The sequence below is a fragment of the Diaphorina citri genome, unplaced genomic scaffold (assembly GCF_000475195.1).
Source record: "Diaphorina citri unplaced genomic scaffold, Diaci psyllid genome assembly version 1.1 scaffold1973, whole genome shotgun sequence".
Lineage (NCBI taxonomy): Eukaryota > Metazoa > Arthropoda > Insecta > Hemiptera > Psyllidae > Diaphorina > Diaphorina citri.
Window position 1 is genome coordinate 1 of NW_007379399.1, and position 15356 is coordinate 15356.

Genomic DNA, 15356 nt, shown 5'->3' on the forward strand with positions numbered 1-15356 from the left:
AGTGGCCAGTATTTTTTTTTTTTAATTTAATTTATTTAATTTTATTAGACAGAATTTAATCTCAGATTGTGATGGTCCCAACCTACCAACTAGGTACCTACCTAATCAATTATTTGATCATTTGGTCATCAAATAATTGATTAGGTACCTACTAAATATTTCTAACAATAGGGAGCAGGCAGTCCTTCTAGTGATGGGCCAAGTGAATGATTTTACTCGAGTGAACTCGAGTTTGACTTTACTCGAGTCCACTCGATTATTATTTGTTCTACTCGAGTGGAAAAAAAAACTTCTCATTGGGTTCTCTGACCCGAGTTCACTCGCCACATATTATTGCAACATAGTTTTTACTCAAGTACAAATCTATTCGTCAGAAAAACTATTCGTTTGAACGAGTTGAATGATTCACTACCCCCTCTCCCCTCTTACTAGATGATGATGCAAGAAAGAGAAAGAGAACTGAAGAGGGGGAGGGGTATAGTGGTATACAGTATACCCGTATGCCGAGAGTTTCCAAATGAAAACCCGAATATCATCGATCTGCAATGCATACTATCCACTCGTTCGCCTACTGGAGTGAGAAAATGGTGCAGTGTAATTTCCAGGAATAAATATTCAACTCGACTAATTTTTACTCGAGTTGGAAAATAATCGAGTTGAGAAATCTCACTCGAGTCCCATCACTAAGTCCTTCCAAGAATAAACCTAATCTGTCTAGGAAGTTTGACCATTTGGGAATTGAACAAACAACCTAGCACTTCCAAACTAACCAGGTTGGCAAGAGTAAGTAGGTAGTACCTACTTAACCAATGCATGTATATTTTTCAAGATTTGTTAGGTTCTGAAAAGTAGATAGGAAATATATCTAACTTGCAAAAGTAATTATTAAAAAATGCGTTGTAACCCGAAAGCATGATATTGAAAATCCTGACGGTAGGTACATAAGTTGAAATAAACAACTACAGTATGTTAAATGTTAATAAACAACAATAATAAATATTAGAATAGGTATAAGTGTAGAAGACATTCCTGTTCATAGAATTAAACATTGGAAACAAATCAAAAACATCAAATGTCTTTTCCAATTACATTTACTAAAATCAAGCCAAAAAATATTGAATAGATTTTGCCACATGTTCAAATCTCAACAGTAAAGTTCATAGTAATGTGTACATTAAGTGTGCAGTACTTATTAGATAAGTTAATTTTTTGGTAAATAAATCTACTAAAATACTTACATCATCTTGTTTAACTTTCCGGTCTTCTTTCTCGATTAAAAAATTCATTAAATTAAAATCCGACATTTTTGTGGACACAATTTAATAGAATTTAACTAATGGTGACTATTTTTAATCCAGTCCGTTCTTTTACGTGCAGACATATGCTTGAGAATCACTTCACTGCACAGGAAAACCTACTTTCATTACTCCAAAGTTCAATCTAGGTACCTAGCTACCTGCTAGAGGCAAAGTTGAATGTTTTTTTCTTCAAGTGAGCAATATTGTATGGTTCTCAATAGATAATAACTAGTTTTTTACACATGTCAGATAAAAACTTATCAAAGAAGTTTACTAAATTGTTGTTTCGCGATAAATCTAATGATTATCTCGAGTTTGAAATGTATTTTATAAATAGGTTCTAGAAAAAACATGAACCCTTTGACCTTTAATTAAAACATCTATGCTTGACAAGCTGTTTTTGAGAATTACGTTGTGAGATAACGTATGCACGTTGAAATAATCAAGGTAAGTAAGTACTACTGATTTTCAGACATTTAAAGAAATGGTTTGAACTTTTAAATCTTCTAAAATATCTGGATAACGTATCTACGTTGAAATAATCAAGGTAAGTAAGTACTACTGATTTTCAGACATTTAAAGAAATGGTTTGAACTTTTAAATCTTCTAAAATATCTGCAATTCCACAGGAAAACCGGAAAACTTTAATCGGAATTTTTTATCTTTGACGTGGACAACTGACATCCATATTGAATTTTTTGTTTACAATTTCAATTTGCTGCAATCTCATTGGTCGAGAGAAATATCTGCAATTTCACAGGAAAACCGGAAAACTTTAATCAGAATTTTTTATCTTTGACGTGGACAACTGACATCCATATTGAATTTTTTGTTTACAATTTCAATTTGCTGCAATCTCATTGGTCGAGAAAAATTAAACAAATCGTAGTTCGAAGTTTTCAAGCAAGGAGCGCTAGTAGCACAAGGCGCGTTTACACGATTCATCTGCATGGGGCGTCAATGACGGAGCTGGCCGGGCCTAAGTAAATTTGACGGATACGTTCTTGCAATGAAATCCACCGCAGTCAGCAGTTAAAATAAATCAGAAAATTGAAATAATCGAGATTCTACTGTACCTACTTCTCACAAACGCACATCTCACGTGTAGGTGTAGTAGGTATATTCTAACTAGGTAGGTATACGCTTAACTACTTATCAAGAACGTAGTAGGTAAAAAAATATCAATGGGGCAGTTGCAAATGGGTAAAAATTATAAATAAATGGTCGATTACTATGTAAAGTTGGGGAAAATCCAAATCTGAGGTCAAAACTCCGAAAAATAACTGTAAAAGGTCGAAAATTCAATTTTCATTTTCAGTTAAAATAAATCAGAATGTCCCTTATTCAGTTACCCACCAAGCTCAATGGTGCTTAACTTCTGTAATGCATTAGGAAAAATCATTATTTGTGTGAACGCCTAGAAACTTGAATTACGTATGCAATGTGCATACTTATTATCTACGCAGTACCTACCTATAAACCTTCGAATCTCTACATTCTCTACATTAGAGGTCTGTAGGTATTTTCTCAGTGGTAGGTACTGTAGGGCGGAAACCGAACCCGCGGCCTAGCGCTTACAAGGCTAATAAAATTATAGGTGGAATAAAATCAAGCAAATAACAACACAATTAGTCGGTGGCCTAACGTCAAAAAAGCTGCATTTCGTCAGGAAAGCACCAAATTTGGCATGGACCTTTATTTGGACCATATAAAGTAATGCATTAGGAAAAATCATCATTTGTGTGAACGCCTAGAAACTTTAATTACGTATGCAATGTGCATACTTTTTATCTACGCAGTACCTACCTACCTATATAGGTACCTTCGGATCTCTACATTAGGTCTGTAGGTATTTTCTCAATGGTAGGTACTGTAGGGCGGAAATCGAACCCGCGGCCTAGCGCTTACAAGGCTAATAAAATTATAGGTGGAACAAAATCAAGCAAATAACAACACAATCGGTTTTTCTACTGCAGTTGAATCTGAGCTCCTAAAGGTAGCAATGATTTTTTAATCGTGTAAAAGAGACAGTTTTTAAATATTAAAAACTTAATGGGCAGTTTTTTTCAAGGCAGGGGTTTTTCCAATTTTTAAGAAATACTTAATTTACGTAGGTACTATTTAACTATTTATAGTGAGATATATTTACACAGGTGTATGTGTAATGGTTGAAAAGTACTTGAACAACATAAAAAAAAATCTAAGAAATGGACATCTATTATAAAAATTATAATGAGGCACATTACGTAAAAAATACGAGGACCAATTTTCGATTTTTAAAACCACGACTTACACCTAAATATCTATGTATAGGTACCTATGCGGAAAGGAGTTGAATCAGCACGGAAAGGAGTTGAATCAGCATGGAAAAGAGTTGAGTCAGGGTGAAAAAGAGTCGAATCACCATGGAAAGGAATTGAGTGAGAACGAGATTGAACGGAACGGTCAAGGACTGAGTCACCCGATCGAAACTGACTCGTCTGGCTCGCAGAATAGAAATGAAACGCTTCCGAAATCGAACAATTTAATCGAGTCTAACGACCCTAACTTGGACCCTATCAACTATTTCGACCCTAATACCCATAGTGAACGATCCGATAGGAATGTACCAAATAATAACGATACTATTTCTAGCTATGTACCAATTAGGGACACCCTGGAGAAACCGATTCGGTTGCATCTGAAAATCAAAGTGGTACCGTAGGAGATTATTTTCCGATGGGCTTGGTATAGCAGATAATTTTTGTGATGGTTCCCTAAGATTAGGATGCATAGTGCACCAAAAAAGTCGACCAAAGGTTTAAAATTTAGGTTTTCGAGTTGAAATTAATTTATTTCGAGTAGAAATAAATTTGTAATTCGAGCTAGGAAAGTAAGGATTGTTGTTTTGATGACGACTTTTAGTCAGCCCTGCGTTCCAGAAATTCCAGAATAGAAAGCTACTTCAAAAGTTGTGTTGCTCTTCATTTCGCAAATTTTTTGACGTCACAACAATTGTTACAAGTTATAACTTTTAATGGTTGTGCAATGTTTTTACAAGGTTTTCTACTATAATTTTCAAAATGTTTACTTTTTTTTTCTTTTTTTTTTATGGAACACAGCGCATGTTTAGTGGGAAAGAGTCATGTTTGTCCCTAGTTGCCTAACGATACGTACACAAAATTGGACAACGTTAAGCAGAAAAGAACCATCCATAAGAAGAATTGCTTTATGTTTGGTTCTTTTTTGTTGAATGTTGTCCAATTATATGCATATGAATAGTTATATTTTGTAATCGATTTATAAATTACCTTATGGGTTATGTATTCGAATGTAAACAATACTTTTATGAGTTTTATGAAGTTTTATACTATATTCGATTTTTCTGAAAGCACGACTTTTTACTTTCCCTATCCTATAATAAGGAAATTAATGTACCTACCTATTCGGTCTTGAAAAAAAAAAAAAAAATCGGACCTTTTTTCGGGTAGGCCTATTCGGACAGGATAAAAGAAAATATTTTCCATTTTTATGGTTTGCCTACTTGGTAAAATGAAGTCATAGGTACCTATACATAGATATTTAGGTGTAAGTCGTGGTTTTAAAAATCGAAAATTGGTCCTCGTATTTTTTACGTAATGTGCCTCATTATAATTTTTATAATAGATGTCCATTTCTTAGATTTTTTTTTATGTTGTTCAAGTACTTTTCAACCATTACACATACACCTGTGTAAATATATCTCACTATAAATAGTTAAATAGTACCTACGTACATAGATATTTAGGTGTAAGTCGTAATTTCAAAAATCGAAAATTGGTCCTCGTATTTTTACGTAATGTGCCTTATTACAATTTTTATAATAGATGTCCATTTCTTAGATTTTTTTATGTTGTTCAAGTACTTTTCAACCATTACACATACACCTGTGTAAATATATCTCACTATAAATAGTTAAATAGTACCTACGTAAATTAAGTATTTCTTAAAAATTGGAAAAACCCCTGCCTTGAAAAAAACTGCCCATTAAGTTTTTAATATTTAAAAACTGTCTCTTTTACACGATTAAAAATCATTGCTACCTACCTTTAGGAGCTCAGATTCAACTGCAGTAGAAAAATCGATTGTGTTGTTATTTGCTTGATTTTATTCCATCTATAATTTCATTAGCCTTGTAAGCGCTAGGCCGCGGGTTCGATTTCCGCCCTACAATACCTACCATCGAGAAAATACCTACAGACCTAATGTAGAGATCCGAAGGTAGGTACTGTGTAGATAAAAAGTGTATGTATGTATGTATGTATGTATGTATGTATGTATGTATGTATGTATGTATGTATGTTGCAAATGTCGGGATCTTTGACCATTAGGCCATTTTTCCTCTCGCATCCCAATATTTCCCCGAAAGCGAAGAGAGAAAGAAGACAGGACAGGAGAAAGCCAGCCGTTCAAAGGTCGAGCCTTGTCTTTTTCAAAATTAGCCCCGGGCGAGAATCAAACCTGCGAGGCTACCCTCCCAGCTAACTATGCTTGCGGACGTAATGAAACATGAAACCATATGTATAGAGACTTTTTTTATGTACCTCGGTACTTACCGTTTTCACATTATGTACTTCAAGACGCTTTCGCATTACGTGTATAGAGACTATTGTGTTTGATTTGATCGCGCGACGCGACATCCATCGCGTTGCACGACTTTTAATAGAAACCGCGTTGCGCCGCGGTCTAAGTTGATTCCAAAGTTCAGTGGTAACGCTCTTATAAAGACCCGTTCCCACTTGTCCTGAGTTTTATCCGACTTTCTTCCCGACTGTCCTGTGTGCAATGTAATTAAAAAAAAAGTGTTCCCACTTGGGCACGACACGATTTTTTCCCGTACGAAAAGTCTGAACGGACCTTTAGTCATACGGAACGGAAGATTAAAAGTGGGAACTCGGTTCCTTCGTTGAGTGAAAGATTAACGGGTCCGAGTTGGGTCCTGGTTTGAAATGAGTGTAGAGCAGTGTAAAGTCTGTAGAGCATTGGAGTGTGAGTGTTAGATCCGGTTTTAATGATCTTATGTTATGTCATTAGTAGCGAACATATCGTCGCTTGGTAAACAACAGGTCCTAACAACCAATTGTAATCTTAAACCAGTTTCCAAGTTTACATTCACATTTTGTCTGGGTTCCTTGCTTCTTTGTTTTGGTGAATGTACCTACACTTTAAATTGGCAGAACCCGAATTCGTACCCAACACATTTTTAGTCGATGTTACTTTTGGATTGAAACTGAGTTTGTTTTTTTTAGTTAAAATTACAGTTTATTGGCCCGATTACATTACTTTCCTTCCTATAGGATAAGGAAAGTAAAAAGTGTTCCCACTTGGGCACGACACGATTTTTTCCCGAACGAAAAGTCTGAACGGACCTTTAGTCATACGGAACGGAAGATTAAAAGTGGGAACTCGGTTCCTTCGTTGAGTGAAAGATTAACGGGTCCGAGTTGGGTCCTGGTTTGAAATGAGTGTAGAGCAGTGTAAAGTCTGTAGAGCATTGGAGTGTGAGTGTTGAATGTTAGATCCGGTTTTAATGATCTTATGTTATGTCATTAGTAGCGAACATATCGTCGCTTGGTAAACAACAGGTCCTAACAACCAATTTGCGAACTTTCAAGCATTGTTTAAGCGCTTAAAAGAGAGAGAGAGAGAAAGAGAGAGAGAAAGAGAGAGAGAAAGAGAGAGAGAGAGAGAGAGAGAGAGAGAGAGAGAGAGTTATGTTATGTCATTAGTAGCGAACATATCGTCGCTTGGTAAACAACAGGTCCTAACAACCAATTTGCGAACTTTTAAGCATTGTTTAAGCGCTTAAAGGAGAGAGAGAGAGAGAGCAGATTTTTTTTTTGCGTGTTTGAACTACACCTATGATTTTTAGTCCGTCCTTCCTTTATTATTACAATAGTAATAAAAAGGTATAAGGGACGGACTATTGTATTCGCTTCGGTGTCGTCTGTGTTTCTGTCTGTCAGTCTGTCTGTCTGTTCCCATAGAAGGACTTATCCAAACCTGGTCGACCTATAGTCTTGATTTTAAATCATTACATGAAGGTAAAATCAAAAAATCAAATCAAGAATAATAATAAACTGAATATTAAACAAATTAGGTAGGTACATAGATACTGATCGAATAAACTACGGGCTAAAAAATTCCCGGAGGGACGGGCCCAGCTTGTTTCCTTCTAAATTGATATTTTTTTTTACGTACTACGTTCTTGATATAAGTAGTTAAGCGTACCTACCTAGTTTGTGTTTAAGATAAGCCGTCTCACCCATAGGTTGGTCAGCAATTTATTGAGGTACCTAGTGTTGTACTCTGAATATACCGACTACTTACACGTGAGATGTGCGTTTGTGAGAAGTAGGTACAGTAGAACCTCGATTATTTCAACTAATTGGGACCGGGGGTAGTTGAAATGATCACTTTCTATGATCTTTTCCTCTGATAAGATAGGATACCCTTAGAAAAAAGCAATGGATTTTTGGAGTTGAAATAATCGAGGTTCTACTGTAGGTACTTCTTCTTGTCGCAGTCAATAAGCCTCTTTGTTCCTTAAGCGACGATTTGTTGATTTTATCTGTTTTGCAGAAATATCAATTTAAATAGGTTTTGTCCTGTCTGATTTTAGGTACCTACCCAAGTAGTTATCTACCTATGTATTTTTAAACTTTCTTTGGGATTTTTGGTTGTTGATTGACATTTTAATAACAAGTGTAGGTTTTAAGTTGGAGGGGTGCAGTGCATGAAACGAGGATCGTATACCTATTTATGTCATACGTTAAATACCTGTGAGATTATTTATTGAATACTCGTGTACCTATTTATATTACATATAGGTGTATTAATATTATTAATAGATATTTACTTAGTTGAATGCACATACAATGTAGAAAGGTTATCGGTTCAGTTGTTTGGTAGACAGTCCATAAAGTACAAGTTTGGTAGACGTACATTTGGAATTCAAAATTCATATTTCTAAGTTTTTGACTCGATTTTGGAAGTTTTTGACTCGTTTCTAAGTTTTGGACTCGAAGTAAGATCTCCTTTCTATTTCAATGCCTCTCTTTTCAATTTTTTTTTTTTTTTTTTAGAGGTTTGATTTAAATTGGTCAATGAAGAGTTATCAAATAAATGACATTGTCTGTAGTTAAAGAGGTTCAATGTGTATTGAATCTTTTAAAGTCATCAAATAAATTAAATTATCCTCTAATTACTCTGAAGGCCCAAGGACTTTTTGGGCTTACAGGCCCAATGTCCAAATTTTGACCAAATTATTTATAGGTCTAGATGTCTAGAAGGTCAGAGCTTTCTGAGGGGTTTGTAAGCTACTAAGCTTAAATACCCGCGTCCAAAATTTTGAACATTTTTGGTCGTTCCAATATGTCCAAAAATTTTGTAATTTTTAGTTATTTCCTGGTTATGCCAATAAGCATAATGTCCTATTTTTTACACTGGACTCTTAGGACTACACACTTTTTGTCCAATATGTTGGACATTGGACCTTTAGCTTTACAGGCTTTATTGTGTGTGTTTTGAATCGTTTTGCTAAGACCTTTAACTCTACAAGTCTAGAATTATGTATTTGATTAATTGATTTCTTTTTGAAGAAAAAAGTGATCCCAATAGTGAAATCGTGGGTTAATTCATTGAAATAGTGGTTTGGACATTTTTGGTCGTTCCAATATGTCCAAAAATTTTGTAATTTTTAGTTATTTCCTGGTTATGCCAATACGCATAATGTCCTATTATTTTGGAGATTTTACACTGGACTCTTAGGACTACACACTTTTTGTCCAATATGTTGGACATTGGACCTTTAGCTTTAGAGGCTTTATTGTGTGTGTTTTGAATCGTTTTGCAAAGACCTTTAACTCTACAAGTAGTCTAGAATTATGTATTTGATTAATTGATTTCTTTTTGAAGAAAAAAGTGATCCCAATAGTGAAATCGTGGGTTAATTCATTGAAATTTTAGTTTGGACATTTTTGGTCGTTCCAATATGTCCAAAAATTTTGTAATTTTTAGTTATTTCAATTTTTAGTTAATTCCTGGTTATGCCAATAAGCATAATGTCCCATTATTTTGGAGATTTTACACTGGACTCTTGGGACTACACACTTTTTGTCCAATATTTTGGACATTGGACCTTTAGCTTTACAGGCTTTATTGTGTGTGTTTTGAATCGTTTTGCAAAGACCTTTAACTCTACAAGTCTAGAATTATGTATTTGATTTCTTTTTGAAGAAAAAAGTGATCCCAATAGTGAAATCGTGGGTTAATTCATTGAAATAACTAAATCTTGGACTAATTGATTGGAAATTAAATCTTGGATTTATTCATTGATGAAACCCCCTGCTATTTTATTTACTTATTTATTGTTTATTTAGAACAATTAACAATCTTATGGATCAATGACAAACTGCACTAATCAATAAAATAAAAAAAAAATGCCATGATATTACATTCAAATATTTCAATATTTCACGAGCTTCAACATATTCAGACACACAAACACACACTTGTCATTGGCTGAACATGGCTTTTTTAGTCCGTCCTTCGTTTATTATTACAATAGTAATAAAAAGGTATAAGGGACGGACTATTGTATTCGCTTCGGTGTCGTCTGTCTGTCTGTTCCCATAGAAGGACTTATCCAAACCTTGTCGCCCTATATATCAAATTAAAGGTCTTTTTACCAGGAACACGAAAGTGGTAGTGCAAATTTTGTCCAGAAAACCATAAAGCCAAAAAAACCGGTTTTTGAGGGATTATATTGGGAATAAAGGGAGAACGGGCTCTGGTCTTGATTTTAAATCATTACATGAAAGTAAAATCTTTATTATTACAATAGTAATAAAAAGGTATAAGGGACGGACTATTGTATTCGCTTCGGTGTCGTCGTTTATTATTACAATAGTAATAAAAAGGTATAAGGGACGGACTATTGTATTCGCTTCGGTGATCCGTGCTTTCGCTGAAGAGCATTCGTGCTTTCGCTGAAGAGCATTCGTGCTTCCGCTGAAGAGCATCCGTGCTTCCGCTGAAGGGCATTCGTGCTTTCGCTGAAGAGCATTCGTGCTTCCGCTGAAGGGCATCCGTGCTTCCGCTGAAGGGCATTCGTGCTTTCGCTGAAGGGCATTCGTGCTTTCGCTGAAGGGCATCCGTGTTTTCGCTGAAGGGCACTCGTGTTTTCGCTGAAGAGCACTCGTGTTTTCGCTGAAGAGAAATCGTGTTTTCGCTGAAGAGAATTCGTGCTTTCGCTGAAGAGATTTCGCGTTTTCACTGAAGAGCATTCGTACTTTCTTCAGCGAAAACACGAATTTTCTATCTTCATTGGTTTTCTAGATATTTGAATATCAGGTTTATTTTTGCACAACCTGTATACAACAGGGTCGAAAATCTATGCTTCCTCGGTTTTTCTCAAAACCGGCTTGATTGGGGCAGAAAAAAGAGCATTCGTGCTTTCGCTGAAGAGCATTTGTACTTTCGCTGAAGAAAACACGAATTTTCTATCTTCATTGGTTTTCTAGATATTTGAATATCCGGTTTATTTTTGCACAACCTGTATACAACAGGGTCGAAAATCTATGCTTCCTCGGTTTTTCTCAAAACCGGCTTGATTGGGGGCAGAAACGCAAAAACAAAAACGTGACTTTATTTGTGGTTATCTCTATGTCATTTGTTTTCTACAGGGTGATTAACATTATCAACAAGTGTGTAAAATGTCCATTTGATGTTCTCCTATACTAACGCATTAGGGAAAACGACAGTGGATGGATGAGAAACATAAACTACATACAGCTTTTTTTGTGTGTGAAGATATTTGCTGGACTAAAATTACTAGAAACTAGAAATTACAGAGGTCTTATGGTCCCAAAATTGAAGAGAGGACGACATATCAACAAGTGTGTAAAATGTCCATTTTTGATGTTCTCCTATACTAACGCATTAGGGAAAACGACAGTGGATGGATGAGAAAAATAAACATAAACTACATACAGCTTTTTTTGTGTGTGTGAAGATATTTGCTGGACTAAAATTACTAGAAACTAGAAATTACAGAGGTCTTATGGTCCCAAAATTGAAGAGAGGACGACAGGAAAAAGCCAGCTGTTCCAAGAACGAATTTATTTGTTTAGGATAAAGTTCGCTCCGGTCGGGAATCGAACTCGCGACCTAACCGTTACCGGTGTCTTCTTAAACAGATGCTCGTTTCCGGAATGGCTGACTTTTCTCCTATTCTGTCCCTTCTTTTCGATTACGGTTACATAACCTCTTTTTAGTCCGTCCTTTATTTATTTTTTTTTCTAATTAGGCTCATCAACACTTTAGGGATAATTTCTTTCGTGTCCTCCAATTTCTTTTAAAAAAAAAATGAACTGTCGCAAGACTTTCGGAATGCCCTGTGTACAAAGAGGATCATTGTTCTCGTAAGAGGACTGATAACATCATTATGAACGTATTTGCCATGTATGACTCATCATCCCAGCCTTTGGGGACAACAATACCCGACCTTATATTGGCTTTATCCCCGGTCGGGAATCGAACTCGCGACCTAGTCGTTACCGGTGTCTTCTTAAACAGATGCTCGTTTCCGGAATGGCTGACTTTTCTCCTATTCTGTCCCTTCTTTTCGATTACGGTTACCTAACCTCTTTTTTAGTCCGTCCTTTCTTTATTATTATTATTTTTTTCTAATTAGGCTCATCAACACTTTAGGGATAATTTCTTTCGTGTCCTCCAATTTCTTTAAAGAAGAAATGAACTGTCGCAAGACTTTCGGAATGCCCTGTGTACAAAGAGGATCATTGTTCTCGTAAGAGGACTGATAATAACATCATTATGAACGTATTTGCCATGTATGACTCATCATCCCAGCCTTTGGGGACAACAATACCCGACCTTATATTGGCTTTATCTGTCATTTTAGTCCATCCTTCCTTTATTATTACAATGGTAATAAAAAGGTATAAAGGACGGACTATTGTATTCGCTTCGGTGTCGTCTGTCACTCTGTCTGTCTGACCCCATAGAAGGACTTATCCAAACCTAGTCGACCTGTACTCACTTCCCTAACATTTCTTGCCTGAACTGTCACATTTTCTCCAGTGGGGGTAGAGCTGACTTCCCTAACATTAATCCGGTGAGCAGGGTGGCCAATCGAAATTTCCTTTTTTGGATATAACCTTTCCAGGAAACAGCCTCTTAACTTGAGCAATGGATTCGTTTGGTGTGTGACAGGTTGCTCCATCTTGTTGGAAGTACAGTTGGCAATGACTAAGACCACGGCGGCGAAGTTCTGGAACAAGAAAAGTCGCGGACAGGCCAAGAGCTGGAGCATGTTGTCTTGCAGATCGCCGGGGACAGTTTCCTCAGTGGGGGTAGAACTCACTTCCCTAACATTTCTTGCCTGAACTGTCACATTTTCTCCAGTGGGGGTAGAGCTGACTTGCCTTGTCTTTCTGGATTCTGGCGTCACACTGACTTCCGGAATGTCCGGTGTTGATGCAATGGTGGTGTTATCGTCTCCGTCCAAGAATTCCGATCCGTCTAATGCCACCAGAGTGGAGTTCTCATTGCCGGGAGGGGGAGAGGTCTCGTCTGTCGGTGGATCGCTGGGGGGTAGCGCGGATGGCTGTGTGGTCTTCAAGTATTTGGTGATTATGGGGCGTGGATTGTGGAAGTGGTTTGTAAATTTCGACCAATATTCAGAGATGCTGGCAGGCGCGACGAAACTTGGCATGGAGATAGCAAGGATGCACATGAGAGCCACAACCTGAATCCGCATGATGTTAGATGACGAGTCACTCCAGAAACAAATCACTCAACTGAACAAGATTTACACTGTGGCTCAAGAAGTTAGACACTGACCCGTAGATGAACAACTTTTATACTGATCGGATTACTACGTGCTTGAATCCTTGTTGACGATAAGAGATAAAGTTAATGTTACTGTGAACACAATGCCCCTGCTTATCGATAGTAATCAACACGAAATATGAATTTATACATTATTCTTAATGTCAATTTATTCGTCTTATCGCTGATGGATCAATAAGAAAAATACAAATTTATATTTGTAATTATGTTGAATGTCCATTTATCAACAAATACAGTGTGCTACAAAAAGACCTTTGGTTTCCAAGGTTTGAAAAATGACCATGGTCGTTGAGTCGGTCGGTAAAACTGCAGGTTCAACCCAGAGAAATTTCTTTTCTCCGGAGAAAAACAAACTCTCTTTAGCGAAAGCACGAATGCTCTTCAGCGAAACCTTCAGCCTGCTTTCGCTGAAGGGCATTCGTGCTTTCGCTGAAGAGCATTCGTGCTTCCGCTGAAGGGCATCCGTGCTTCAGCTGAAGGGCATTCGTGCTTTCGCTGAAGAGCATTCGTGCTTTCGCTGAAGAGCATTCGTGCTTCCGCTGAAGGGCATCCGTGCTTCCGCTGAAGGGCATTCGTGCTTTCGCTGAAGAGCATTCGTGCTTCCGCTGAAGGGCATCCGTGCTTCCGCTGAAGGGCATCCGTGCTTCCGCTGAAGGACATCCGTGCTTTCGCTGAAGAGCATTCGTGCTTTCGCTGAAGAGCATTCGTGCTTCCGCTGAAGAGCATTCGTGTTTTCGCTGAAGAGAAATCGTGTTTTCGCTGAAGAGAATTTGTGCTTCCGCTGAAGGGCATCCGTGTTTTCGCTGAAGGGCATTCGTGTTTTCGCTGAAGAGCACTCGTGTTTTCGCTGAAGAGAAATCGTGTTTTCGCTGAAGAGCATTCGTGCTTCCGCTGAAGGGCATTCATTCGTGCTTTCGCTGAAGAGCATTTGTACTTTCGCTGAAGAACATTCGTGCTTTCTTCAGCGAAAACACGAATTTTCTATCTTCATTGGTTTTCTAGATATTTGAATACCTATTCGGTTTATTTTTGCACAACCTGTATACAACAGGGTCGAAAATCTATGCTTCCTCGGTTTTTCTCAAAACCGGCTTGATTGGGGCAGAAACGCAAAAACAAAAACGTGACTTTATTTGTGGTTATCTCTATGTTATTTGTTTTATACAGGGTGAACATTAATCAACAAGTGAGTAAAATGTCCATTTGATGTTCTCCTATACTAACGCATTAGGGAAAACGACAGTGGATGAATGAGAAAAATAAACATAAACTACATACAGCTTTTTTGTGTGTGAAGATATTTGCTGGACTAAAATTACTAGAAACTAGAAATTACAGAGGTCTTCTGGTCCCAAAATTGAAGAGAGGACGACAGGAAAAAGCCAGCTGTTCCAAGAACGAATTTATTTGTTTAGGATAAAGTTCGCCCCGGTCAAATCGTGTTTTCACTGAAGAGAATTTGTGCTTTTGCTGAAGAGATTTCGCGTTTTCACTGAAGAGCATTCGTACTTTCGCTAAAGAGCATTCGTGCTTTCGCTGAAGAGCATTTGTACTTTCGCTAAAGAGCATTCGTGCTTTCGCTGAAGAGCATTTGTACTTTCGCTGAAGAGCATTCGTGCTTTCGCTGAAGAGCATTTGTACTTTCGCTGAAGAGCATTCGTGCTTTCGCTGAAGAGCATTCGTGCTTTCGCTGAAGAGCATTCGTGCTTTCTTCAGCGAAAACACGAATTTTCTATCTTCATTGGTTTTCTATATATTTGAATACCTATTCGGTTTATTTTTGTACAACCTGTATACAACAGGGTCGAAAATCTATGCTTCCTCGGTTTTTCTCAAAACCGGCTTGATTGGGGCAGAAACGCAAAAACAAAAACGTGACTTTATTTGTGGTTATCTCTATGTTATTTGTTTTCTACAGGGTGATTAACATAAATCAACAAGTGTGTAAAATGTCCATTTGATGTTCTACTATACTAACGCATTAGTGAAAACGACAGTGGATGAATGAGAAAAATAAACATAAACTACATACAGCTTTTTTTGTGTGTGAAGATATTTGCTGGACTATAATTACTAGAAACTAGAAATTACAGAGGTCTTAAGGTCCCAAAATTGAAGAGAGGACGACAGGAAAAAGCCAGCTGTTCCAAGAACGAATTTATTTGT

General features: G+C 37.0%; 1 protein-coding gene and 1 long non-coding RNA gene across 2 annotated transcripts; both read right to left on the bottom strand.

Moving 5' to 3' along the window:
- Positions 1–3869: 3869 nt before the first annotated feature.
- Positions 3870–5391, bottom strand: LOC113470968. Its single transcript, XR_003393841.1, has 2 exons — positions 5243–5391; positions 3870–5044 (listed from the first exon to the last, which is right to left on the bottom strand). It is a non-coding gene; the product is annotated as an uncharacterized LOC113470968 (long non-coding RNA).
- A 4860-nt stretch (positions 5392–10251) lies between these two features.
- On the bottom strand, positions 10252–13295 carry LOC108253501. Its single transcript, XM_017447591.2, has 3 exons — positions 12692–13295; positions 12369–12424; positions 10252–10526 (listed from the first exon to the last, which is right to left on the bottom strand). Exons 1-3 carry the CDS (start codon positions 13096–13098, stop codon positions 10252–10254), a joined length of 738 nt encoding a protein of 245 aa, XP_017303080.1. The 5' UTR covers positions 13099–13295.
- Positions 13296–15356: the final 2061 nt, after the last annotated feature.

What these genes read in the sequence shown, in the direction of transcription:
- LOC108253501 (XM_017447591.2), bottom strand. Translation starts at nt 13,098, where the DNA reads ATGCGGATTCAGGTTGTGGCTCTCATGTGCATCCTTGCTATCTCCATG. An exon ending in GTTAGGGAAGTGAGTTCTAC is followed by an intron (nt 12,425 to 12,691) that starts CCCCACTGAGGA and finishes AGTCAGCTCTAC; the next exon opens with CCCCACTGGAGAAAATGTGA. An exon ending in TGTTAGGGAAGTGAGTACAG is followed by an intron (nt 10,527 to 12,368) that starts GTCGACTAGGTT and finishes ATTTCTCTTCAG; the next exon opens with CGAAAACACGAGTGCTCTTC.